The sequence below is a fragment of the Cetorhinus maximus genome, chromosome 23, assembly GCF_964194155.1.
Source record: "Cetorhinus maximus chromosome 23, sCetMax3.hap1.1, whole genome shotgun sequence".
In the NCBI taxonomy this organism is placed as follows: domain Eukaryota; kingdom Metazoa; phylum Chordata; class Chondrichthyes; order Lamniformes; family Cetorhinidae; genus Cetorhinus; species Cetorhinus maximus.
In genome coordinates, this window is record NC_135901.1 from 7,702,234 (window position 1) to 7,728,778 (window position 26,545).

At 46.2% G+C, this 26,545-nt stretch overlaps 5 protein-coding genes across 6 annotated transcripts in view; 2 read left to right on the forward strand and 3 right to left on the reverse strand.

Annotated features, from left to right (window-relative positions):
* LOC144697764 (uncharacterized) overlaps window positions 1-2,607 on the reverse strand; it is a 35,980-nt gene extending 33,373 nt beyond the window's left edge. The window contains exons 1-3 of the mRNA XM_078569765.1: window positions 2,516-2,607; window positions 2,172-2,277; window positions 411-1,221 (exon numbers count right to left, since the gene is read on the reverse strand). Coding sequence (XP_078425891.1) covers window positions 411-1,221; window positions 2,172-2,277; window positions 2,516-2,607 — 1,009 coding nt within the window. The remainder of the gene's footprint in view (window positions 1-410; window positions 1,222-2,171; window positions 2,278-2,515) is intronic.
* LOC144698197 (uncharacterized) overlaps window positions 1-26,545 on the forward strand; it is a 510,286-nt gene that overhangs the window by 64,740 nt on the left and 419,001 nt on the right. The window lies entirely within an intron of this gene.
* Window positions 1-26,545, forward strand: part of LOC144698215 (uncharacterized) — a 186,576-nt gene that overhangs the window by 59,973 nt on the left and 100,058 nt on the right. The window lies entirely within an intron of this gene.
* The window catches only part of LOC144698216 (uncharacterized), a 500,519-nt gene that overhangs the window by 26,003 nt on the left and 447,971 nt on the right, over window positions 1-26,545 (reverse strand). The gene's annotated exons all lie outside the window — the stretch shown is intronic.
* Window positions 17,435-18,604, reverse strand: LOC144697765 (interferon-inducible GTPase 5-like). The gene has a single exon (XM_078569766.1). The coding sequence runs from the start codon at window positions 18,602-18,604 to the stop codon at window positions 17,435-17,437; it is 1,170 nt and encodes a 389-aa protein (XP_078425892.1).

Here is a 26,545-nt window from a genome sequence, read left to right on the forward strand (position 1 = left end):
TGGCAGCACGTTTCCAGCATTCACCGTTGTTCTTCCAGACTCTAAGCCCAGTTGTAAAAGAGCCTTCTGTTCTGTGTCAAGGAGCTCTGAACCATGGAAGAGAACAGCTGAGACACATTTCTTACACACCTCAGGATTCACCCACATTGGGATTGTGCCGTCAGTGAAGAAAGATGAGAAAGACCAAAGTGTTGATTGGGGGTCCCTCAGTGTGACCCTGATGGACTGTGTCCAGGCTGAAGTTCTGTTCCTACCGTAAGATCCTCCTCCAGATTGTCCTTTCTGTCTCCAGCCAGGCGATGTTAAACACTCAGGTGGGGAAAAACAAAAATCTACAAACAAAGCTGATTTATTTCACATTTATTCAGAATATTGAACCTCATCAACAGGTCAGGACAGTCAGAATGAACATGGTTCAGTCCTGGTATGATTAACAGCATCAACAGGAGTAGAATCCAAACCTTGCAGTCGCTTGTGAACCCACTGGTGTGTTCGTAGGTGTGATGACTGAGTGAATGCCTTTCCACAGGCATTACAGGTGAACGGCCTCTCCCCACTGTGAACTCGCTGGTGTGTCAGCAGGTTGGATAACTGAGTGAATCCCTTCCCACACACAGAGCAGGTGAACGGCCTCTCTCCAGTGTGCACTCGCTGGTGATTCAATAGGTTGGATGACCGAGTGAATCCCTTCCCACATACGGAGCAAGTGAATGGTCTCTCCTCAGTGTGAACCTGCTGATGTGTCAGAAGGTTAGATGAACGGGTGAATCCCTTCCCACAGTCAGAGCAGGTGAACGGTCTATCCCCCGTGTGAAGTTGCTGGTGTATCAGAAGGTTGGACGAATTAATGAATCCCTTCCCACAGTCAGAGCAGGTGAACGGTCTCTCCCCAGTGTGAATTCGCTGGTGATTCAGTAGGGCAGACGGACGGCTGAATCCCTTCCCACAGTTGGTACAGGTGAATGGCCTCTCTCCAGTGTGAGTATATTGATGTGTTAGCAGATCCTTTTTGCTTTTAAAGCTCTTGTCACAGTCAGAACAATTAAAAAATTTGTTATCAGAGTGAACAAGTTGATGTGTCAGAAGCTGGGATGACTGAATGAATCCCTTCCCACACACGGAGCAGGTGAACGGCCTCTCCCCAGTGTGAATACGTTGATGTATCAGCAGATCTTTTCTGCATTTAAAACTCTTCTCACAGTTAGAACATGTAAACGGTCTCTTATCAGTGTGAACAAGTTGGTGTGTCACAATGTGGGATGACCGAGTGAAGTCCTTCCCACACACAGGGCAGGTGAATGGCCTCTCCTCAGTGTGAACTCGCTGGTGTGTCCGAAGGTTGTACAAATGGGTGAATCCCTTCCCACAGATGGAGCAGGTGAACGGTCACTCCCCAGTATGACTGCGCCGATGAACTTCTAGTTGGGATGGGAAATTGAATCCCTTCCCACAGTCCATACATTTCCATGGTTTCTCCATGGTGTGGGGGTCCTTGTCTCTCTCCAGGTTGGACGATTAGTTGAAGCCTTGTCCACAACACATGTACAATTTCTCCCCACTGTGAATGGTGTGATATTTTTTGCAGACTGTGTAACTGCTTAAAGTTTTTTCCAAAGTCAGTTCACTGGAACACTCTCACTCGGGTGTGTGTGTGTGTTGAGGCTTTTCCAGTCAGACCGATGTTTGAAATCCTTTCCCAAAGACAGAATAGACAAATATTTCTCCTTCCACATTCAAAAGTTGATGATATTCAGGTCCTGATGAATTCAGTGCCTCTGACAGATCTTGATGTGATATTTGCTTTGCGTTTTCTGTCTGCCAGTCATCCCCGTTTAATACCCTGTAAAGCGAGTTTACAAAAGTCATCACTTTAAATCCTGGACAGAAATTCTGAACAGACAATTCTAGTTTCTATGGAACATCCTTTTTTCTCTTGTTCCCCCAAAGCTGTAAATCCCCGTCCCACACACTCTCCCTCCTCCCTGGGCTGAAATCCAAACCCATCTCACCATCCCCACCATTTCTTTCCTCCACTCCCAGTTTTCTCCCTCCCTCTCCCCTGCCTGGGTTCAGTTCTCCAGCTCCTGAGTCCTTGATTCAGGGTCTCAGGCGGGACCCCAGCTGCCGCCGGGCGGGACACAGGAGGGGGGACCCTCCCGGGTGGGTCTTACCCGGACCCTGAGTCCGTCCCCCCAGTTTCTGAGCCCCCGGGCGGCCCGCGGTCTCCCCGCAGTTACTGAATCTCCCGCTCCGGAGCCTCTTCCCCTGAACCCGGCTCTGTTACCGGGAAGAAGTCCCGGAGCTGCAAACACGGGACATGGAGGCCATGATCCGGGATTGCGGCCTACAGCGGGTGTTTCTGAAGCCTCTCCCACGACCCGCCGGCTCGATTCACCCGCCGCCTCCAGTCAGTTTCTGTCTCCCTGCGGCTCCGACACCAGCCCGACCGACCTGACCCAACACCCGCACTGCGCATGCTCCAGTCAGAACGGCACTGCGCCTGCGCAACAATCACCTGTTGTGCAGATAGGGCACATTCTGCCTCTCCGTGAATGCTGGGTAACCCGCACCGCCATTGACAACCTGTTTCATCGAATACAACATCATCTTTTGTGGTCCGATTACGATTTGAACCCTGGATATAAAATGGTTAAGTCAGTTGACACAGCATCTATGGTTCTATACTGGATTTGATTAACAGCAGGAAAAAACCCTCAATGTCAAATGTGAACTCACTGGATTCTTAGCAGGCGGTGTGAACGAATGTGTCTTTTCTCGCAAACAGAACATTTAAACAGCTCCTCATCACAAATTGATTGTATATCAATTGCTTTGAACTTTTAAAGCTGAAGTGTTAACTAGTGGAAATACTGAATAGATCCCTCTGCGCATATAAAGTATCTGAATGGTCTCCCTCTGACGTGACTGTGTTCTTGTGTCAGTAAATGGGATGACCAAGTGAATACCTGTCTACATACAGCTGGTGGACGGTGTTTTTGTGGTGTGATTGTACCGATGAGTTCCCAGCTCAGACATGCTTCGTAAACTCTTAATATAAAGATTTCCATATTCTTACATTCCCCTGGTCAAAGTAAAGCAAAAATACTGTGGATGCTGAAAATATGCAATAAAAATAGAAAATATTGGAAATACTCTGATATTGAGCAACTTCCAGATCAGAATTGACTTGATATGATGTGTTGCAGCCGTAGCATTTGGAAATTGGTAGGCACGAATGTGATCCACAGCAACCACAGCTGCAGTAAGTGCAGTTCATGGAACTTCAGTTCAGAGTTGTTAAGCTGGAGCCTGAACTTTGGACAATAGGGAGAAAGTTGCCTGGACAATTTGATTCAGCAAGCAGCCACTCGCCTTAAGTTACATAATATCAGATTTAGTCTGTGGTCAGGCGTGGGAGGGTGTGACTACTGGTGATACAGGTATGGGTATCAAGAAGGTAGCAACGGAAGCGCATTAGCCTTTGCACTTGTCCAATAAATTCAAAGTTCTTGGAGCCATGAGGACAGCAGCTTGATGTATGAGCAAAGTGACCATGGTACCGAGTTACAGGAGACCATTCAAGTTGGGGGTGGGGGGTGGCGGGGAGAACAAAATGTAGGAATAGTCGGGGACAGTAGCCAAGTGTGTGAGTCCCGAAAGCTGTGCAGCCTGCTCAGTAATGGATTTAAGGACATCACCTTGGGCTGGAGAATAACGTGGAGAGGGAGGAAGAGGGCCCAGTTATCGTGGTTCATGTAGGTACCAGCTACATAGGTATTATCGTGTAAGAGGTTCTGCTCAGGGAGCATGAGCAGCTAGGGCCTAAATTAAAAAGCAAAAACAAAAGTAATAACCTCTAGATTACTCTCTCATACATCAGTAAATTGGCATAGAGTAGACAAGATCAAAATGTTGAATGTGTGGTTCAACATCTGGTGTCACAAGGGTCATTTGGAAGAACTCCTTCAGACTTTTATAAAACTGGATTGCCTGGGCGGTTATGTTATTAGGCTAGCAATCCAGAGGCCTGGATGTGTGTTTGGATCTTTAAATGGCATGAGGGAATTTAAATTCAGTTCATTAAATAAATCTGGAATTGAAAGCTAGTCTCAGTGACAGTGACCATGAGACTATCTGATTGTTGTAAAAACCCATCTGGGTCACTAATGTCCTTTAGGGAAGGAAATCTGCCAACCTTACCTGGTCTGGCCCACGTGTGACTCCAGGCCCCAACAATATGGTTGACTCCTAACTGCCCTCTGAAATGGCCTAGCAAGCCTCTCAGTTATACTCAAGGCAGCAGCTCGCCACCACTTTCTCAAGGAGCAATTTAGGGAAGGGCATTAAATCCTAACTTTGCCAGCGGTGCCCAAGTCCCGTGAATGAGAATAAAAGCTTGGAGGCGATCAATCTCTCATCAGATATTCAACTAGGGAAGACTGCATTATACTACTGAAACTGGGGCAGGTCTTGGGGAATAGCAGAAATATATATATTCTGCTATATCCGGCACTGTATCAGTCTCGGGAGTATCGGAATAGTTTCACAATGCATTCTCTAAATTTGCCTCTGACGCCAAATTGGCAGGGGGTGCTGGGGGAAAGAGTGAGGAGGTCTGCAACAAATTACAGGAGGACAGCAACAAACTTGCAGGATGGGAAAATAATTGGCAAATAAAGTTCAGCACAGATAAATGTGAGGTAATTCATTTCAGTGGGAAGAACAGAGAGGTCACGAATTACTTGGAAGATGGTAGTCTAAGTGTAGTAGAGGAACAAAGGGGTCTCGGTTACGAATACGTCAATCATTGAAAACCGTGCCACAGGTTAGCGAGGCCGTAGAAATAAGCAAACAAACACCAGGCTTTATCTCTAGAGGGCTAGAATTGAAAAGTAGGGAAGTTCTGCTCAACCAGCACCAAACCGAGATTAGACCAGACTTACGGTACTGTGTGCAGAACTGTTCACCATATTATAAAAAGGATACAGGGGCACTGGAGAGGGCGCAGGGAAGATTTACAAGGGTGATCCCAGAAATGCGTGGGTATATATATCAGGCAGGGGTTGGCAGGCTGGGTCTCTTTTGGAAAAATTGGAAGGCTGAGGGGTGACCTAGTAGAAGTCTTTAAAATGATGAAAGGTTTCGATAAGAGTGGATACAGAGAGAACGTTTCCTCTTGTGGGGAAGTGCAGAACCAGAGGCTGTCAATATAAGACAGTCACCAAGAAATCCAATGGGAAATTCAGGAGAAACTCCTTTACCCAGAGAGTGGGAGAGAATGTGGAACTCATTCCCACAGGGAGTGGTTGAGGTGAATAGTGTAGATGTATTTAAGGGGGAAGCTGGATGAACACATGAGGGAGAACGGAATAGAGGGGTTACAATGAGAGATTTGGATGAGGAATATCGGAGGAGGTTCGAGTCGAGCATAAACAGCAGCATGGGCTGGTTGGGCCGACTGGTCTGTTTCTGTGCTGTATAATCCTGTGTAGTTTCCGATCAGTGTCTCAGTTCCTTCTGCTAACATCCTTCATGCCAAAAGCCAACACATTTGTAAGAGTAGGCAGAGATTTAAACAGTAGTGAATAAAAGTGGGGCTCATGAAATAATTCAGGAGCCACCTGCGAGCTTTCCTCATCACCCTCACATACACGGGTGGGCAGTTTAAACCCACAACACTACACCAGCACTCTACTCGCGGTCTCAAATTTCTAGAACACAGCCAGGACAGTTTTTCTAGAACAGTATATTTTCAAACTGGCTCGGGAACAGGCCAGGCGAGAGTTAGAGAGGAGGGACAACCGGGGCGTTGGGGGGGGGGGGGGGGGGGTGTTTGTTAATCATCCAACAGTCAATGACTGCATTGCAAAGGGTGACCACAATACCACTGAATTTGAGCTCCGGTTTGGGAGGGAGTCAGCGGCTGTATTTTGGTTGAGAGAATGATGAAAGTCAATATAAGTTACAATGGTACGATTTTTAAACGGGGGATTCCCTTCCTATTTACTTCCTAAATAATGAATTATTTCATGAGCCCCGTTTTTATTCACTGTTTAAAGGTCTGCCTGCTATTACAAATCTGTCGGTTTTTCGCATGAGGGGTGTTAGCAGAAGGAACTGGGGCACTTGTCGGAAACCACACAGGATATAGGGCACAGAAACAGGCCATTCGGCAGCACAGGGAGAGGCCATTCAGCTCCTCGGGCCTGCCCCCCTCCCCCATTCCCCATTCATTAGGATGGCGGCTGATCTTCTGCCTCGACTCCACCTTCCTGCCCTATCCCTTCGCGCCCAAAATCCTATCAGTCTCAGACTTGAATAGACTTAGTGACGGAGCATCCACAGCTCTCGGGGAGGGGTGGGGGGGGGGGTTAGAATTCCAAAGATTCACAACCCTCCGAGTGAAGGAATTTCCCCTCATCTCAGTCCAAAATCGACGACCCCTCACCCTGAGAATGTGACGCTCCCCCATTCTAGACTTTACAGCCGCAGGAGGGAAATAGTCTGTCGGCACCGACCCCGTCAAACCCTCGAAGAATGTTCAAAGTTTCAATCAGATCACCTCCCATTCTTCCAACAGGCTCCCCTACTTCAATCTCACCTCGTAGGTCGGCCCTCTCGTAGGGATTCACGGAATGAGTAAGGAGGCCATTCTGCGCTTCACCCCCATGCCAGCATCCCAGGGATCAGTCTCGTGAACCCTCACTGCATCCCCACCAAAGGCAAGTCTCCTTAGCTAAGGAGACTGAAACTTGTGCACATGTGCTCCAGGCGTGGTCTCGCCAAGGCCTTGTATAATGGGGGCAAAACTTCCTTACTCTTAAAACAGCACCTCCCTCGCAAGGGGAGAGCCGACATGCCATTCGCCACCCTTTATTGCTTGCTGCCGCCAGCGGGGCAGCTTGCAGCGTTTCGGGTGTGGGGCACCCGAATCCTCCCACGCGTCAACATTGGCCAGGGCTCCGCAAGGTGGCTGAAGGGTGCAACGCCAAAGCAATTCGCTCCGGGGCGTCGCCCTGGCTCCGTTTGAGCGAGGGGCACTCGGCGAATCCCAAGTGAAATTGGCGCCGTTCTCCCTTTTGCCCACATGCAATGATGATGGTGTGATGATGATAATGATGGTGTGTGTGTGCACGTAATTCCTGCCATTTCGTCTTACCTGGACCTTTGGTGCTCTGAGACCCTTTACTGCCTTATTTCAACTCTTCAGCCTGCCACTGGTCACTTGCCTACCTCCAACCTGATACGCTTCACTGACTTGCTCTAGGACTATGTCGCAACCTCTCCTATCTCTTAAAGCCTATCTTCCCTCTTAAGAGGGAAACTTTTCATTTAAGTCCAACAGTTCTGACATGCAGTCAGAGCCACATTAGTTGGCCAATGTTTGGGCGACCTTTGACCCTGCCTAAACTGGCATCCCAATGAGGTCCTGGCTGCCTTTTATTTCACTTTTTAAAACAAAGGGGAGCCTCTCCTGTTTAGAGTAACCTTATTTCAAAAACAGTGTTCCCTCTTATAATGTTTTATTTCTACTTTATTCCATGACCAGCCCCTCCACCTCACATCCTCAAATGGTGTCGCTTCCCCCTCCATCCAACGGCTTAAATATCGGGGCGGCCGCAGGGAGGGGGCAGGGACAGCCATCGCCACGCCCCCGCGTCCAATCACGGCGGGCGCTTCTGCATCGCCCATCGCGCGGCGGCGGCCCGCCGTCCAATCAGCTCCCCACCACCTCCAGACCCCGCGCGGGCGGCGGGCGGCGGGCGGCTCGAGCTTTCCCGCCAACGGTCGGAATTCAAAATGAGGACCACGTGGTTGGGGTGGTTATTCGGCCCCTCCAGCCATTACAAGCCCCTTTCCCCAAAAATGCGTCGCAAAAAGGCATTAACATGTTGAAGGATATGGGGACCTATCTTCTCAAAAGACATGAAGATGAAGACATTAAGATGACTGAAAAAGAGAACATCTTAAAAGGCATTCGCAAAAGGAGAGCACATCTTCTTAAAAGGCCATGAGATGACTAAAAAGGACATATTTTCTCAAACGGCATTAAGATGATTGATAAATAGAACACATCTTCCCAAATGACTGGAAAAGAGGACAAATGTTCTAAAATGCATTAAGATACAGAACATGTCTTCTCAGAAGGCATTAAGATGACTGAAAAAGAGAACATAACTTCTTAAATGCATTAAGATAACCAAAATGAGGACATAAACAAACATATGAACTAGGAGAAGGAGTAGGCCAAAAGACCCTTCGAGTCTGCTCCGCCATTCAATAAAATCATGGCTGATCTGATTGCAACCTCCTCCTACCCCTGATAACCTGTCACCCCCTTGTCAATCAAGAATCTATGTAGCTCTGCCTTAAAAAGATTAAAAGACCTTGCTTCCACCGCCTTTCAAGTAAGAGAGTTTCATGACCCACCACCCTCCGAGAGAAAAATTTTCTCCTCATCTCTGTCTTAAATGAGTGACCCCTTATTTTTAAATAGTGACCCCTAGTCTAGATTCTCCCACAAGAGAAAACAGCCTCTCCACATCCACTCACCCCTCAGGATCATAAATGTTTCGATCAAGTCACCTATTACTCTTCTAAACTCCAGCGGATACAAACCTAACCTATCCAATGTTTCCTCATAAGACACCCACCCATTCCTGGTATTAGTCTAGTAAACCTTCACTGAGCTGCTTCCAACGCACTTACAACCTTCCCTAAATAAGGTGACCAATACTGTACACAGTTCTCCAGGTGTGGTCTCACCAGTGCCTTGTACAACTGAAGCATAACCTCCCTACTTTTGTATTCAATTCACCTCGCATAAACTATTACATTCTATTAGCTTTCCTAATTACTGCATACTAACCTTTTGTGATTCATGCACTAGGACACCCAGATCATCCAGAATCTTAGATCTCTTCAATCTCTCACCATTTAGATAATATGCTTCTTTTTTATTCTTCCTGCCAAAATGGACAATTTCACATTTGCCCACATTGTACTCCATTTGCCTGGTCTTTGTCCACTCACTTAACCTATCTATGTCTACCTCTTTATGTCCTCTTCACAGCTTACTTTCCTACCTATCTTTGTGTCGGCAGCAAATATAGCCACCAAACCATCTGCCCCTTCATCCAAGTCATTTACATAAATTGTAAATAGTTGAGGTCCCAGCATTGATCCTTGCGGTACACCACTCGTCACATCCTGCCAACCAGAGAAAGATCCATTTATGGCTACCCTCTGTTTCCTGTTAGCCAGCCAATCTTCTATCCATGCCAATACATCCCTACACCTATGAGCTTTTATTTTCCACAATACCGTTTGTGTGGCACTTTATCAAATGCCATCTGAAAATCTAAGTACAGTACATCTACTGGTTCCCCTTTATCCATAGCACATGTGGCTCCTTCAAAGAACGCCAGTAAATTGGTTAAACATGATTCCCCTTTCAAAACACCATGTTGACTCTGCCTGATTGCTTTGAGTTTTTCTAAATGCCTTGCTATAACATCTTTAATAATAGCTTCTAACATTTTCCCTATGACAGATGTTAAGCTAACGAGCCTGTAGTTTCCTGCTTCCTGTCTCCCTCCCTTCTTGAATAAAGGAATCACATTTGCTATATGCCTATCTAATGGAACCTTCCCAAAATCTGGAGAATTTTGAAAAGCTTCTTAAAAGGCATTAAGATGATCAAATATCTCCTCAAATGCATGGAGGCGGCATATTATAAGGCATTAAGATGACTGAAAAAGAGAGCATTTCTCAAAAGGCATTAAGATAATTGAACAAAGGAAAATATCTTCTTTAAAAGGCATTAAGATACGGAAAAAGGGAACATATCTTCTTAAGAAGCATTAAGAGGATTGAAAAAGAGGACATATTTCCTTAAAAGGCATTAAGATGGCTAAAAAAGAACATAACCTCATCTAATTGCTGAAAAATTGGGAGGAAATATCGAAGGTAAGTTAATCAACGGTCAACGCCAGAATGGTTGATCAAGGTCAAATAATTACCTCCATGTCCAAACAAGAGTTGTCAACACAGGCCATCAAGAGTCACTAAACTTTCTTGAAGTGCAACCACCCACTAAAAACTTAAATGTAGCCCAAAGAGTTTCAGGGGAGATGACGGTGTAGTGGTACTGTCACTGGGCTAGTAATCCAGCGGTCCAGGCTAACGCTCAGGGGACACGAGTTCCTATCAAGAAGATTTAGCAGAAGCAACATATATTCAGAAACAGGAACCTGTCCTCTGTAGGCAAAAGGAACATGTCCAGGCATTGCGCCTTTTTTTGAATTAAACAAAAGCCTGGGGGCGAAACAGTTCCCTTGGTGCATTGTCCAAAGTAACACCTTGACCAATCTGCTAAGTGCAAGACAAAAATATTCGCAGCATGTCTCCTCAGCAATAAACAACTCATCTATTCTAAACAATTTGGTAGATATGATGCCTTTATAAAGCACCTTTCATGACATGCCAAAGTACTTTACAAGTCATTGAAGTACTTTTGAAGTGTAAGCACTGTGGCATTGTAGGGTTACCAACGCGATTGCTTGCTTTTTTGAATGTCATTGAACAAGAGATAAATGCTCATGGCACAGTAAGGAGAATTCCCCTGCACTTCTTCGGAATAGTACCCTTGCGATCCTTTACATCCACCCGAGAGGGCAGATGGGGGGCCCTCAGTTGAAAGCCTCATGCGACAGTTCAACATTCCCTCAGTACTGCATCAGGAGTGTCAGCTCTGCTTGTTGGTTCGAGTCACTGGACTGGGCCTTGAATCCACAACCTCTGACCCTGCGGCCAGGCTGCTAGCCAACAAGCCATGCTGGGTATACAGTCAGGCTTTGTATTCAAAAATCAGGGTGATTTGATTGAAGTGTATAGAAGATCCCGAACGGCCTTGACAAGGTGAATGTCGAAAGGATGTTTCCTCTTATGGGTGAGTCCAGAACTAGGGGGCACTGTTTTAAAATTAGAGGTCGCCCTTTTAGGACAGAGATGAGGAGAATTTTTTCTCTCTCAGAGGGTAGTGCGACTTTCGAATTCTCTTCCTCAGAAGATGGTGGAGCCGGAGTAATTGAATATTTTTAAGGAGGAGGTGGACAGATTCTTGTGAGGCAAGGGAATCAAAGGTTGCCGGGGTTAGATGGGGATGTGGAAATCGAAACACAAGAGGATCAGTCATGATCTTATTGAATGGCGGAGCAGGCTCGAGGGGCTGAACGGTCAACTCCTGTTCCTATTTCTTATGTTCTAATGTTCCAATCATGTCAATATTTCCTATGGGGGAAAATGTTAACATCTCCACTGTTAGAGGTGAATAAGATTAGGGCAGGTTTAGATAAAGTAGACAAAGTAAAGCTGTTCCCATTAGCGAGGTACAGGAGACACAGATTTGAGGTTTTGCACAGGGGATGCGAGGGAGATGTGAGGAAGAACTTTTTTACATAGCGAGTGGTAATGAACTCGCTGCCCACGAGGGTGGTGGAAGCAGAGATGATGAATGATTTCAAAAGGAAATTGGGTGGAAACCTGATGGAAATAAACTTGCAGGGGTACGGGGATAGAGTGGAGGGAATGGGACTGACTGGATTGCTCTACAGAGGACCAGCATGGACCCAATGGGCCAAATGGCCTCCCTTCTAAGTGGTAATGGCTCATTGACCATCATCTGTGGCCTTATACCCTACTATTGAACAAAATGTTAAAGTCTCTTTTCCTACATATATCCAAAAACTTTCTACACAAATTTCCATTTGCTTTTTCAACTCATTAAAACTTCTAGCATACAAATTGAGGCTTTAAAAAAATTACGCATTTCACATGATTAAATTTATCCATAGGGTTTTTATTTGAAAGGGCCGACTTTTCTACACGACAGCAGCACAGAAACAGACCATTCGGCCCATCTGCTGCATGCCAGTATTTCTGATCCACATGAGCCTTCTCCCACCCCCTTACCACATCCTTCTGTTCCTTTCTCTCTAATGTCGCTCCAACTTCCCTTTAAACATATCTATGCTATCCACCTCAACCCCTCCCTGTGGTAGCGATTTCCACATTCTCACCACTCGCTGGGAAATGAAGTTTCTCCCGAATTCCCCATCGGAGTTTCCATTCAAAAGGTCTCAACCTCTTCCAGCACTTTGAGTTTAAGACTCAATATCCATACACTTACAGCTGTATTTTCACTGTCTAAATATATATCAAAGGCTCCTTGGTAGCTGGAATATAATGGCACTGAGATAGACGAGTCACTGAATGTTCTGGTTCAACCCTTATCAGACTCGAAAGAGTTTCAACCCTTATCAGTGTGTGCATTACTTTTCAAAACTATTTAAATGAAATGCTGGAGGGGAACATTTTAATAAGTTTATTTGGATAAAATTCCTGTTTAATATTTTGAAAGGTGATTATTTGTGCAGTGATTTAACATCTCCTACTTGGGCAGCCCTTCAGGGTCGAGAATGACTTACTTCCACTCCAGTCCAGTGGGTTCTATGGTGGCTGAGAAGCCCAGCGTACGATCTCAGACTGTGCCACATGCAGCGGCAGCTGGAGATTGAAGGGTGGGGCAGATGGCTCCTCTGCGGGTTTGCGCGCTCTTTCGGACGCCTGGGCTTCACCTTCACAAAAGAAACTCCTCCATCCATTTTGGTCGGTCACAAGCCAGGGACTCCCATGAGTCGGTGTTACTTGGGGCGGGGGATGCGGGGGAGGGGGGCGGTGAGGAGAAGCGTCACTGAAGCGTCTCCTGCCTCCACTGAGTTCTGAGTACAGCAGTTGCTTCCAGAGTCTGGTATCAGGCATATGAAAGAACTGTCCTGCGCACCAGAGTGGGTTTGGAGTGATTTGCGCCTCACCACTGGGCATATTGGCTTGGGAAGAGGAAGCTGGTGTTGGATGGCTTTTCTAGTTTAAAAAATAAACGGCAGGAATGATTACACATAATTATGCTTTTGAGGGATTCTGCATAGAGGTGGTTGGACATTGGAGACTCATTTTTCAGATTTTTTCCCCCCAAACACACCATACTTTGGGAAGTCAAGATGCCAAATGTGCTGATGCTGTAGCATATTAAATCATTCTGCTAGCATAGACGCGACCCAGAGGGACTCATCAACTTGGTAATGATATTCTTTGTTCGCCAATATGCAAAAATTTGAGGTTTAGTCGTCAGAATCCTCCAGGCCCACTTCAAACTCGCAGGCTTCCCTTCTAAAACGGAACACAATTTATTGGCTGCGATCTCACCTTAAATCTGGCCCTGCCAAAGGGGCTTCCCCGAAGGAAATGTTGCCAATTTCGCTTTCTTTGGAACAGAGGAGACCAAGGAATAGAATGTAAGTGGTGTACAAAGTTAGGCATTTTATCTATAATGGAGAGGGCCATGATGCAGAGTGGATATGAAGTACCCATTTCCTCAAGGAGTTCTGTATTTGAGAGGACTGCCTAATTGTGTTGATACGTGCGCGTGCAGGAGATTAATTGGAGTCAGGTTGTCTTTAGGTTTTGAAAGATGTAAAGGATAGGGGTGTTAAGCTTGAGGTACAAGTAACTAGGTTAGATCTAAAATTTGCATTTTTAGAGAAGTTGAGAGTTTGTTTGAATATCAAAGGGGAGTCAGAGGTACCAAAAAACATCTTTACATTTTGCAGGGAGTTCCATAGGTAGAGTAGTGGGGTGACGATATTTTATTGACCCAAAAAGCAAAGACAAGACAGAAACAGAAAAAGATTTTATATGTGGAAGGATTTGAGTTTCAAAGGTGTGAGAACAGTGGAACTGGGATGGAAGGGGAAAGAGTTTAGGATTAGAGATAGCTGGAGCTCTGGGCCCGGAGAGCTTGCCATTTGAACCGGCCATTAGTAAGTCCTGGGCTGCAACAAGCAGTTTTATTCTGAAGTGGATTCCAACGTAGAGTGGAAGAGGGTAGAGGTCATGTGCTATGCCTTTATTAAAGCTACAACACTTCACCTTGTGTAATATTACTGGATTTTATAGTTAACCATCTATAAAGGGACTGTTGCCCGGGAGGTGTTGCCTGGGAGGTGTTTACATGTAGGATTGACCAAGTGGAATTTTCCTTTTTTTGGGGCATGTTTTTTAAAAACTAACATTAATGGTGTAACTAATCGTGTGTGTTTAGGTTTCCTTTTATTGTTGCTAATAAAACTTTTGGGATTTTAAGAAATAAAAGTAAAAGCATTACTGGACTTCTTACTAAGATCGGTACATCGCCTTGTTTTCAGAATACAAAACAAAGGGTATCGTCCATAAGACAAGTTGCCCTGAGATTTGGTTTGCTCAGCAATTAACACCGGCTGTGGTTATAACAATGGAAGATGGCCACACTCCCAAGGACCTTCCATGTAGCAAGGTACATGGACCCAAATTACTAGTGGACAACAAAAGCAATGGTTCAGGGATAATTGTAGCCATGACACGAAGGCCCTAACCATCGACAATTGCACCTGGAAGTCAATTCTTTTAGGTTGGCATGCTATGCCACAAATGGCCAGTGGCAACAATCCCCAATGTCACTTGGCAGCTTCATGGTGCAATGCCTGAGACAGAACCTGTCACTTGGCCTTCAAAGAGAAAGGTACACCAAGTGAAGACACCCCTCTGAATGGATCATTTGCTACCTGCCCACCATTGCCCACAGATTGACCTCACCAAGGGGAATGTTGGTGTCCTTCAACAACCAGGAGACAAATATAATGTCATTGGCAGAAGGATTAGATGGGCATAGAAACGGAACTATCCATATAAATATTGTGGCTACGAGAGGTCAGAGGCCAGGAACCATGTGACAAGTAACTCATATCCTGACTCCAAAGCTTGTCCACCATCTGCAAAGCACAAGTCAGGAGTGTGATGGAATACTCCACTTGTCTGGATGAGTGCAGCTCCCACAACACTCAAGAAGCTCGACACCATCCAGGACAAAGCAGCCCCGCTTGATTGGCACCCCATCCACAAACATTCACTCCCTCCACCACTGACAGTAGCAGCAATATGTACCATCTACAAAACGCACTGCAGGAATTCACCAAATCCCCTTCAAAGCACCTTCCAAACCCACAACCACCACCACCTAGAAGGACAAGGGCAGCAGACACATGGGAATACTACCACCTGGAAGTGCCCATCATTGTCACTCACCATCCCGAGTTGGAAATATATCAGCCATTCCTTCACTGTCATTGGGTAAAACTCCTGGAACTCCCTCCCTAACAGCGCTGTGAGTGTATCTGTACCACATGTACTGCAGCTGTTTGAGGCAGCTCACTACCACCCTCAAGGGCGACTAGGGATGGGTAATAAATGCTGGCCCAGCCCGCATAGCCCACATCCCATGAATGAATTTTTAGAAATTCATGTGATGGGGTACAGGCAGCAACCTTATACACATTTATTGGATGTGGACATCGCTGGCCTTGTCAGCATTTATTGCCCATCCCTAACTGACCTTGTTCAGACATTAAGAGTCAACCACGTTGCTGTGCATCTGGAGTCACATGTAGGCCAGATAAGGACATCTGAAGGTCAGTGAACCGGATGGGATTTTACAACAAGAAAAATGGTCAGACATGGGGTCTATTTTATTTTATAAATTGACTTCAAATTTCACCATTTGGATTTGAACTTAGGGCCCCAGAGCATTATCCTGGGTCTCTGGAATACCAGCCTGGTGACAATACCACTACGGCACCACTTCTCCAAAAAGTGCACTTGGAAATCTGCGTGTCATGCTGTAACCCACAAGGCTAGGGACCAATCCCAGTTGGCACAGACATGGGCCAAATAGCTTCACTATGCTGCAAATCAAAACAAAAATTGCTTTTAAAGTTATCCAGGGTTTGGGAATGTGTGTATACCTAATCCAGTTTTACAGAAACAGAACTACACAGTTAGCATAGAGAAACAAATTCCAAGGTAGCTGACTCCAGGATAAATTGCATAAGTTATTCATTTTAATAAATCAATTCCTCACGGGTGACAGACAGCTCCAATACAAAAGTCTTTGATGACCCACATACAAACATGCATTTATGAAAACAAATTTTACAGGAAATTTTTGAACAGAACTGGAAAATGAAAAAGTGGATGACAAACAGGTTACATGCAGCAGTTAACAAAATGTTGAAGTTTTTAAAAAAAAATTTTTTTAAGTCAACTGCAGTTAAACCCTTCACTAAAGCTACTTTGAAAAGTCAGATAACAGTCACTGTGCACATTAATAATTTTATTTAAATTCTGAAGTTTCTCAAATAACCGTAGTGAGTTCAGTTATCAATTGGAAATAGACTGAAACGTTAAGTTGTGCGAATTTTGACACTCCCATTGGCATTCCTTTCGTGAAATAAAATGAGACTCACTCAGCAGTAATCTGTACAAGAAACAGCTTTGTTTACATTTTCAGCAAAAAAAGTGAGTTTACTTGCATTGCTCAGAAATCACATCTTTCATTTCTTTTGCACACACTTGGCATTTCCTTTGAATCCTGGCCTTTCACCCACCAATTCCCCCTGCAGTGACAATTCTCTAAAATCTCCTCCTGTTGGGAGGAGAGGAAAACAAAGCTATGCCGTCAATAGTCAGCCATTCTGCCAAAATATTGGGCTCAATTAGTGTTGATGTGCTTGAAACAAAGGTTAAATTTTTTTTTAAAATTGAAGTGTTGCTCGACAACCACACTGGACTCAGGTTGAAGTCAAAAATATCACGCCCATCACCTTTAAAAGTGGAGAGTCAGCAATTCAATCTACACTCGGGCTTCCAAAGACGGTCATTGGCTGTTTAATGATGGTGTTTACTATTACAACATCTACAAGAGCTATTGCTACTTTTAACATGGGAAGGATAGAAGAAATGATCCCCAATATTGCATCAACACTTGGATGCACAATACAGGTTAAACTTACAAAAGAAAACACATCTGGGTTATGTTGCTCATTCAGACAAAGAGGGTCAGTCAATATGTTGCATTGACATCAGCTGGAGTTGCAGTAATGTGCTTAGGCGAAACCTCACACCCAGCTAGCATGGTAGCTACCAGCTGCAGTGAAATACGAGTCTTGTAATGCCTAGCCTTCAATTTTGGCCCATGCCCATGTGGACTGCCAATTAGAATTTCATCTGCAAGCCAATCTCGTTTAGTTAGTTGTGGAAGGTCTTGGGATGAAATGGCTATGTTTTGTACTTGAAGAGAATGCATTGTGCATTAACAATCTTGGACTGGCAGAGCATGGAATGCCTCTGCAACAAGGTTACATTGCAGACTATGGAGGAAAATAGGGAATTAAGCCACTTCACCCACCAGAGGATGCCAATGTTGGCCTTTGATACTGAAGTTGAGCTTTCCTCTCCCTTCATGTGTACCAAACACCATTAGATTGTTGGGCCTCAAACAATGTTATTCACCCTTCAGTACATCCTCCATTTTCCTCTGAACACGGCAGGCATCGTCCGTAAACTTCTGCAGCATGGTATCCAACAAGCGGATGGTGGAAGCCCCAGACAGCTTACCTCCAGGCAGGGTCTCGAGGAAGGGAATCCACTTCACGTAGCTGTGGGGGACCGACACGTTTATCTTCGTCCACTTCAGCAGCTCCTCCGAGACGCCCTTCTCCGTCAGCATCTTCGCCATCGTGGTGTGGATCTCATCCGAGAGGACAAAGGTCGGCTGGCGAATCAGCTTGGCCCTTTTGCTCAAGGCCGGGTAGTCCAGCCCCAACAGGACGCGGTAAAGCCGGATCTCGTTGTACAGAAAGTGGACATTGGCCTGGTAAGGTAGCTGCTCGACCGGGATGGGGTCGATGAGGCAGCTGTAGACCGCCGACACCGGAATGAACTCCCTCAGAGAGTCCTTCAGCTCCATCTTGTTGGCCAGGTAGTGCAGGGAGAGCAGCAGGGCATGTTTCTGGAGTGGAGGAGAGGAATTTCTCTGCAGAGCCTGGACGCATTCCAGAAAGTCGAACCTATCAACCTGGTGGCAGGAGACACAGAAGAAGTGAGCAATCGCGTATTCAATGTTCAGGTTTGCAAAGTGGTCGGCGGTGAAAACATTCAGGACGTCATCAACGAACTCCTTGTCCCTGTAGCCAGGAGGGCCCAAGTCAATCTTGGTGCGGATGAGGTAGAACTGCTTGCCAAGCCGCCTGAGCTCGCTGGCAAGGGTTGCGACCTCCCACGTGAACCACGTCGATGACAGGATGAAGAAGCCGACGTACTTGTCGACGTCCACCGTCTTCAGGTAGTTGCCCGACGAGAGGCCGGGTCCCGGAACGCTAGGCAGCTCCCAGAACACGGAGCTGGGGTTTCCCGGCCGGCAGTAAGGCGCCGGCTTTGTCACCTGTTGGGCGGGGCCGGTGGGTGCCGCGCCATCTTCGCCATCCTTGAAACCCATGACTGAATTAATGAAAGCAGACTTCCCCACTCTCGGGGTCCCGGTGACCGCCACATGAACCGTCATGCTTTCCAATCTGCTCCTCTCAGCTTTCACCAAAGATGCCACTTCGGATATCCCGCCACGGCTCATGGCATCTGAAAATCTTCCTATTATCCATGCAATTTCAAAATCCATGCTCGTAAGCTGAGAGAAAAATGAAACATAGTTAGAATCTAATCTACAGCGTAGAACAAAGAATGAACACACCGATGAGCTCCAAGAGTCCTCCTTCCGTTTCTAAGAACCACAAACAACACGTGGGAGGAGAGAGGGAGTGGAGGTGCCACATAATGGATGGCACTAGTAATCCGGAGACACAGGGCAATGCTTCAAATCACAGGGCCCGGGTTCAAATCCTGTCATGGCAAATGGTGGAATTAGAATGCCATAAAAATCTGGAACTAAAAATCTAGTGACGGCCACGAACCCAAGTGGTTCACTAATGCCCTTCCGGGAAGGAAATCTGCCGTTGTCCTTACCTGGTCTGGCCTACATGCGGTTAATTCTGACACCCACGCCCCATGAATGAATTAAAAAATTTAACTCAAGGCCAACTGAGGGAAGTCACCTTTTTCTCAGGCCTTGAGGAAACAGACAGGTCACTTTGTATAGATGGATGCCTGATTTTAATCTATTGCGTGCTAGTCTGCTAAACACAACAAGATTTGTCACACAAGGAGGCCATTCGATCTGTCAACTGAGCAATTCAGCTAGTGCCATTCCCCTGTAGTCCTGCATATTCTGCAAAGATCAAATCCAAGGAAATTGTACAAAGACCAATTACACTTCTAAGGCCAAGGCTTGGCCAACAGAGACGACCAATCTGATAGTTCAAAGGACCCCAAAACCTCTTGGAAATGATTAATGATTGAAACATTAACCAGCAAGAATCCAGACTAAGGAATATAAATAAATCCTTTGTCCGAACCAAAGTGGAGAAGTGGGAGTCATATCACACGATTTCCCCACCATCCTAGCTGGGAGAACCAGTTACCCTGCCTTGTGGAGCTGCGAAGCAGATTGCGATCTTCCATAGAGCAAGTGGCAGCAGAGCCAGGATTCTGTCCAAGTTTAAATGGCCCTAGCCCCCATCTGCACTGTTTCTACCAGAACCTACAGGACTAATTCATCTCATCATAGAAGTTCTGCGCACTGGAAAAGTGAATTATCCAGGATTAGTCTTCAAGCTGCTGACTCTGAAAGGAAAACATCATTGGACCTTTGATTCTGGATTCCAGTGAAATAATTTTTATTTTGTGGTCTTTGCCCTATCCTTGTTCCTTTATCCCTCTTTTGTATGAACGTAAAAGTGGGTGGCAGGTGTGGTACGTGTTTTCTTTGTATGTGTAAAATAAACTACTCCTCCGATTCTACCCTCGAGTTTGCTGTGGAGTGGTTAATAAAAATTGGATCACATCAAAACTGAGGCTTGGGGAAAAAAATGCCACTACTTTTGAAATCATTCATCCCCCCTACTTCCACCACCCCTCGCGGGCATCACGCGCGCAGTGTTAAAAAATAAAAATGTTCTTCACACTTCTCCTCCACCCTCTCCCCGCCCCACACCCCGTCTCTTAACTAAAATCTGTGTTCCTAGTCCATGGTATCATCAGCTTTTCCTCGTACAGGTAAAACGTGGAGAAGCTGGGATTGTTCTTAGAATGGAGAAGCTTAAGCGGACAATGAGGTTCTCAAAAAAAATCACAAACCGTTCAATGGCAGCAGAGTTTGATTTTAAACGGGGGCTGCTGAAAAAACCGTAGCAACACGAGAAAGTTTTTTTTTTAAAAAACCGTTGTGAAATGATGGCAGCAGCAGATTCTAAAATGAATATTCCTATTTGTGGAACTTTAAGGCTACAGGGAACACCGCAAGAGCGGAACTAATCAGATAAGAGTCAGTACATGCAGGGTGGGAAGAATGGCCTCCCCGTGCGGTACAAATGCAGAAACTGTTTAGCCTGCAGATGGTCAACCGTGATGGTCTAGCATTCAGCTGGATGGCAGTGTAAATAAATGCAGGATTAATTACATCTAATGGAGGCAAGTCCCATATGGAAGAAGTCAACCAAACCCATTTCTACTCGGATGTAGAGAGGACAATCTCAAGGCACAGGGCCCTCTATGACCAGTTGTCTATGTTAGTGTGCGGGTAAATCATTTCTTCAAAAGATCTCAAGCAGGCTATCAGGGTCACTGACCAGGGGAAGTCAATTCTGACAGCGTAGAATAAACAAAACACTCAAATTCAACCTTTTGATTTGCACATCAATCCAAGAAATACTATGATTGAATGCCAAAAGTATCTTTACAGTGCAAGAGGACAACACTTGGCCCGTTGTGTCTGCACTGGCTCTCTGAAAGAGCATTCTGCGTAGCCCCACTCCTCTGCCTTCTCCCTGTAACCTCGCACACTTTTCAGGGAGCAATCCAATTTCCCTTTGAATAGCTCGGTTGAACCTGCCTCCACCACCCCTTCAGGAAGTTCGTTCCAGACTCCAACCACCCTCTGGGTGAAAAAGTTTTCCTCAAATCACATTTACTGCTTTTCCCACAAAAATTTTGAATCTGTGCCCTCTCGTTCTTGATGTTCTCTTGAGTGGGAACAGTTTCTCACTATTTACCCTGTCCACAGCCCTCAGGATCTTGAATCTCTCTTATCTAGTCTCTTCTCAGCCTTATTTTCTCCAAGAGAGTCCCAGCTTATCCTTATAGCTACAGCTCTTCATCCCAGTTATCATTGAGAATCTAGAGAAAATATATCAATCAATATTTACTTTGGAACATAGGGAAACCTAATACAACCCCTCCTGCCCACGCCAGTGGTAATGCTCCAGTCAAGCCTCCTCCTAACTCAGTATACCTCTCTATTCCCATTTCCCTAATGTATTTAAAGGGGGAAGATGGATAAATACATCTACACTATTCACCTCAACCACTCCCTGTGGGAGTGAGTTCCACATTCTCCCGCACTCTCTGGGAGAAGAAGTTCCTCATGAATTCCCCACTGGATTTATTAGTGACAATCTTATATTGATGATCCCTAAATCTGGTCTCCCCCACAAGTGGAAACCTATTATAATCACATTCATATGTTTAAAGATCCCAGTCAGCATCTAAAAGCTAAGTACTAGGGAACATGATTGGGTGATTGTCAAAAACAAGCCGGAATATCCAATTTAGAACAAAGTCAGATTTTTCGTTGTAAAATAATGTAACATTACAACTCAGTCAGAACTCTAGACTAGAAACTCAAATTAATGAGCATCATTATTTGTCAGGAAAATCAATAGCATTTCAAATCAAATTAATTGTGCAAAGCTGCTCAATGGCCTGATTAAATCTATCACTGCAGTGCTTAGCACATTTAGATTTAACATATATCTCCACCAAGACAGCATCATTCAACTGAGAGATTACATCGTGCTAAAAAGGGACTGGAAATTAATTACAGACACCAAACATTCACTTTCCCTCTCCCAATAACCATTTCTATCTCAATTTCAAATCAGTTTTCCTGGTTTACGCTGGAGGCCAACAGCTCCAACGAACATTAGCCATATTAAAAGGAGGATCGGCTCTGCGCTACCAGTCACAATTACAGGACAAAAAAGGTAGCACTTTCAAATAAACCAACACAAATAGCCGTCTTCCTCTCGGACATGTTATTCCATGGATCATTCACTAAGAAACTTTAATGGTTTTGGACAAGTCTCTCTGAGCTCACTGGAAACAATCAGAGCCTCCCTAATTTGTTTAGTGGAAGGACAGACAAGGAGCTGCTCAGCAATTCAAATTTCCAAAAACGCAAAGGGAACGTTGCTTCAAGAGCTTTGGGTTCCTCCTTCACCACAGAAGTAACAAGCATGCGAAAAACAGTGCTATGACCAAGAGATGAGGAAAAAACCTATTGTTCCCCTCACTAGTTCACAAAAACTGTTACCAGCCATTTTAACTCTCTACCTTGTTCTCACTCCAACCTGTCCTCAGCCTGCTCCACTTTTCCAGTGAAGCCCAAGGAACAGCACTTCATCTGTCAAATCAGACACTGCCTACAGCCTTTAAAGTTCAAAAATTTCAGACTAATCTCTGCCCCCATTTTGTTTCCTTTGCCAGTTTCACTTTTACTTTTTTTTAAAGCACTCAGACAACAGCTGCTCTTAAAAATTCTGCCATTCACACCTATAGACACATTTTGTTTCTTTACTTATCCCAAAACTAATTGCCTTGACACCACACCATAAAACCGCTCATCCTTCAATCACTTACATTTCAATTTTGAAAACAATCATCTCCACTTGCTGAAAATCTATTCCATTTCTATCTTTACTCAGTTCTGATAAAAGAACTTGCTTTTCTCGTTTCTCACCAAAGATAGTGCCCAGCCAGCTGATTGCTCCCAACATTTCCTGTTTGTCTTCAACTGAAGGTTCATCATTCACTAACCACCCAATCATACAACTCTGCCAAATGCTCCCACAGCTTTTATATAATGCTAATTGATCTCTTCTGACTACTTAACTGAAGCACCTATGTCAATGTGTAAAAGGTGCAGCCCAGTTTCCATTGACTCATTGTCGCCTCTCAAAATATTTATTATGTAACATCTCCACCATCTCATTGAGCCAATTATTGGTTAATGGAAGCAAAGTGGCATCCAAAGTGACTAACTTGACTCAGAAACCAGCTGTGAAATGTTGCATCCACTTCGACATGATAATGGTCAAGTAAAATGGCCACCCCCTTGGGACACGACAGTTAAATAGTGGTCAGGGTGCAAGGGGTAGTAATCTCGCCCCCGAATCAAAAAGTTGTAGATTTGTAGTCCCATTCCAAAGACATGAGCACAACATCAAGTCTCACACTCCTCAGTGGCAGTATTGAGGGTGGGCTGCCCTGTCAGAGGGCCAGTACTGAGAGAGTGCTGCTCTGTCAGAGGGTCAGTACTGAGGATGATCTGCACTGTCAGAGAGTCAGCACTGAGGATGATATGCACTGTCAGAGGTTCAGTACTGAGGAGCGCTGCACTGTCAGAGGGGCAGAAATGAGGAGCGCTGCATTGTTGGAGGGTCAGTACTGAGAGAGTGCTGCAGTTTTGGAGTGGAGGTCAGTACAGAGGGAGTGCTGCCTCTTAGAGGGTCAGCAATGAAGGCAAGAATTACTGACGGTGTGTTGCACTGTTAGGGGTGGGGAGGGTGAGTACTGAGGCAGCGCCGCCCTGTCGGAGGGTCGGGACTGAGGCAGCGCCGCCCTGTCGGAGGGCCGGGACTGAGGCAGCGCCGCCCTGTCGGAGGGTCGGGACTGAGGGAGCGCCGCCCTGTCGGAGGGTCGGGACTGAGGGAGCGCCGCCCTGTCGGAGGGTCGGGACTGAGGGAGGGTCGGGACTGAGGGAGCGCCGCCCTGTCGGAGGGTCGGGACTGAGGGAGCGCCGCCCTGTCGGAGGGTCGGGACTGAGGGAGCGCCGCCCTGTCGGAGGGTCGGGACTGAGGGAGCGCCGCCCTGTCGGAGGGTCGGGACTGAGGGAGCGCCGCCCTGTCGGAGGGTCGGGACTGAGGGAGCGCCGCCCTGTCGGAGGGTCGGGACTGAGGGAGCGCCGCCCTGTCGGAGGGTCGGGACTGAGGGAGCGCCGCCCTGTCGGAGGGTCGGGACTGAGGGAGCGCCGCCCTGTCGGAGGGTCGGGACTGAGGGAGCGCCGCCCTGTCGGAGGGTCGGGACTGAGGGAGCGCCGCCCTGTCGGAGGGTCGGGACTGAGGGAGGGTCGGGACTGAGGGAGCGCCGCCCTGTCGGAGGGTCGGGACTGAGGGAGCGCCGCCCTGTCGGAGGGTCGGGACTGAGGGAGCGCCGCCCTGTCGGAGGGTCGGGACTGAGGGAGCGCCGCCCTGTCGGAGGGATGACATTCGGATGACACATTAAACTGAGGCCCAGTCTTCTCCAATTGGCATTTAACAGCTAATTCTCTTCGACTGAATTGCTTGTTAACTTTGATGTGCTCCATGCAACCCACCTTCCTGTGGAACTAAGAAATTTTTGGGATGGATCAATGATTACTGGCCATCTTCTAGTTGTCTCTATCAATGTATGACATTTAATACCCCCATGCTCTAAACATGCTTACACAGGGCTAGGAATTGGTATGGTTAAAATTTAAAACTTTTTTTTAAAACTTAAAGATAGTTTGTCCTGTTGTAAAATTGTTTGTTCATTCTTTCATTTATTGCCCATTCCTATTCGCGCCTTGAGAAGGTGGCGGTGAGCTGTCTTCTGGTGTCAGCTGTGGCTCAGTTCATAGCACCCTCGCCTTTGAATCAGAGGGTTGTGGGTTCATGTCCCACTCCCGGAAAAACCCAGAACTGTGATTGTACTCGAAAGGGTTGCAATCTGTGACTGTTGATAACTCGAAAGAGTTTGAACAGCTGCAGTCCCTGTGGCGTAGGTACACCCACAGTGCTGTTAGGGAGGGAGTTCCAGCGATAGTGAAGGAACGGCGATATACTTCCAAGTCAGGATAGTTTGTGACGTGGAGGAGAACTTCCAGGTGGTGGTGTTCCCATTTATCTGCTGCCCTTGTCCTTCGTGGCGGTGCAGGTTGCAGGTTTGGGACGTACTGTCAAAGGATCCATGGTGAGCTGCTGCAGTGCATCTTGTAGATGGGGCACACTGCTGCCACTGTGCGTCGGTGGTGGAGGGAGTGAATGTTTGTGGATGTGGTGCCAATCAAGCGGGCTGCTTTGTCCTGGATTGTGTCGAGCTTCTTGTGTGTTGTGGGAGCTACACTCATACAGGCAAGTGAAGAGTATTTCATCGCACTCCTGACTTGTGCCTTGTAGATGGCTTTGGGAAGTCAGGAGGTGGGTTACTCACCTCAGAATTCCCAGTCTGTAGCTCTTGTAGCTATAGTATTTTATATGGCTCGTCCGGTTCAGTTTCTGGCCAATGGTAACCTCCCAGGTGTTGATAGTGGGAGTTTCAGTGATGGTAATTTCATTGAACATCAAGTGGAGATGGTTAGATTCTCTCTTGTTGGCAATTGTCATTGCCTGGCACTTAACAATTCACGAATGTTACTTAAAGAAATGGTTCAAATTGTTCATCCCCCGAGATGCTCCTGAGTTTAGTGTGACACTGTACAATTCAGCTGAGTGCACTGCTAAGGTTTTATTGAATGGCGAAGTTTAATCAGTCAGACAATAGATTATTAGGCAAGAAGGGGCCAGCATGGAGCAGAAGGAGAATATTCAGCCCCTCGGGCCTGCTCCGCCATTCAATAAGATCGTAGCTGATCTTCTACCTTACTCCACTTCCTCACCCGACATATCCCCATATCCCTTAATATCCAAAAACGTATCAATCTCAGTGTTGAATATACTCAACGACTGAGCATCCACAATTTTTTAGGGCAGGGAATTCCAATGGTTCACAATGCTCTGAGCGAAGAAGTTTCTCCTCATCTCAGTACAAAATTGCCAACCCTTTATCCTGAGGCTGCGCCGGCCCGCCCACCCGCCACCCCGCCCCCGCCCCCGCCCCCGCCCCCGCCCCCGCCCCCGTTCTGCCTCTCCAGCCAGGGTGGAAATCCAGACTTGGAAATTTATCGCCGTTCCTTCACTGTTGCTGGGTCACAATCCTGGAACTCCCTCCCTAACAGCACCGTGGGTGTACCGACACCACATGGACTGCAGGGGTTCAAGAAGCCAGCTCAACACCACCTTCTGAAGGGGCGATTAGGGATGGACAATAAATGCTGGCCCAGCCAACGAAGCTCACATCCTATGAACGGTTTTTTTTAAAAAGTGATCTTTTATTGTCTCAAATTCTAACTTGATGGTGGACAGATTGGCATACAGTATTTTTTTCAGGCACCATCTCGTTTCTGGGTCAGCTTTGCTGAATCATCTAGCACAGTGTGCATGACTAGAGATCGATAAAGATTTTAGCTTTCCATCACAATCTGTAAAGTGAGACAAGGACAGAGGTCACATCTCTGCCCAAACGGGAATCAGGATAATTGCGTATATTTCTCAGTATATTCACTGCTTCGAGGCATTATCTCTGTCCAAGAGTGGATTAAGGAGAAGAA

Coding starts and splice junctions, on each gene's coding strand:
- LOC144697765 (XM_078569766.1), bottom strand. CDS start 18,604: ATGGATTTTGAAATTGCATGGATAATAGGAAGATTTTCAGATGCCATG.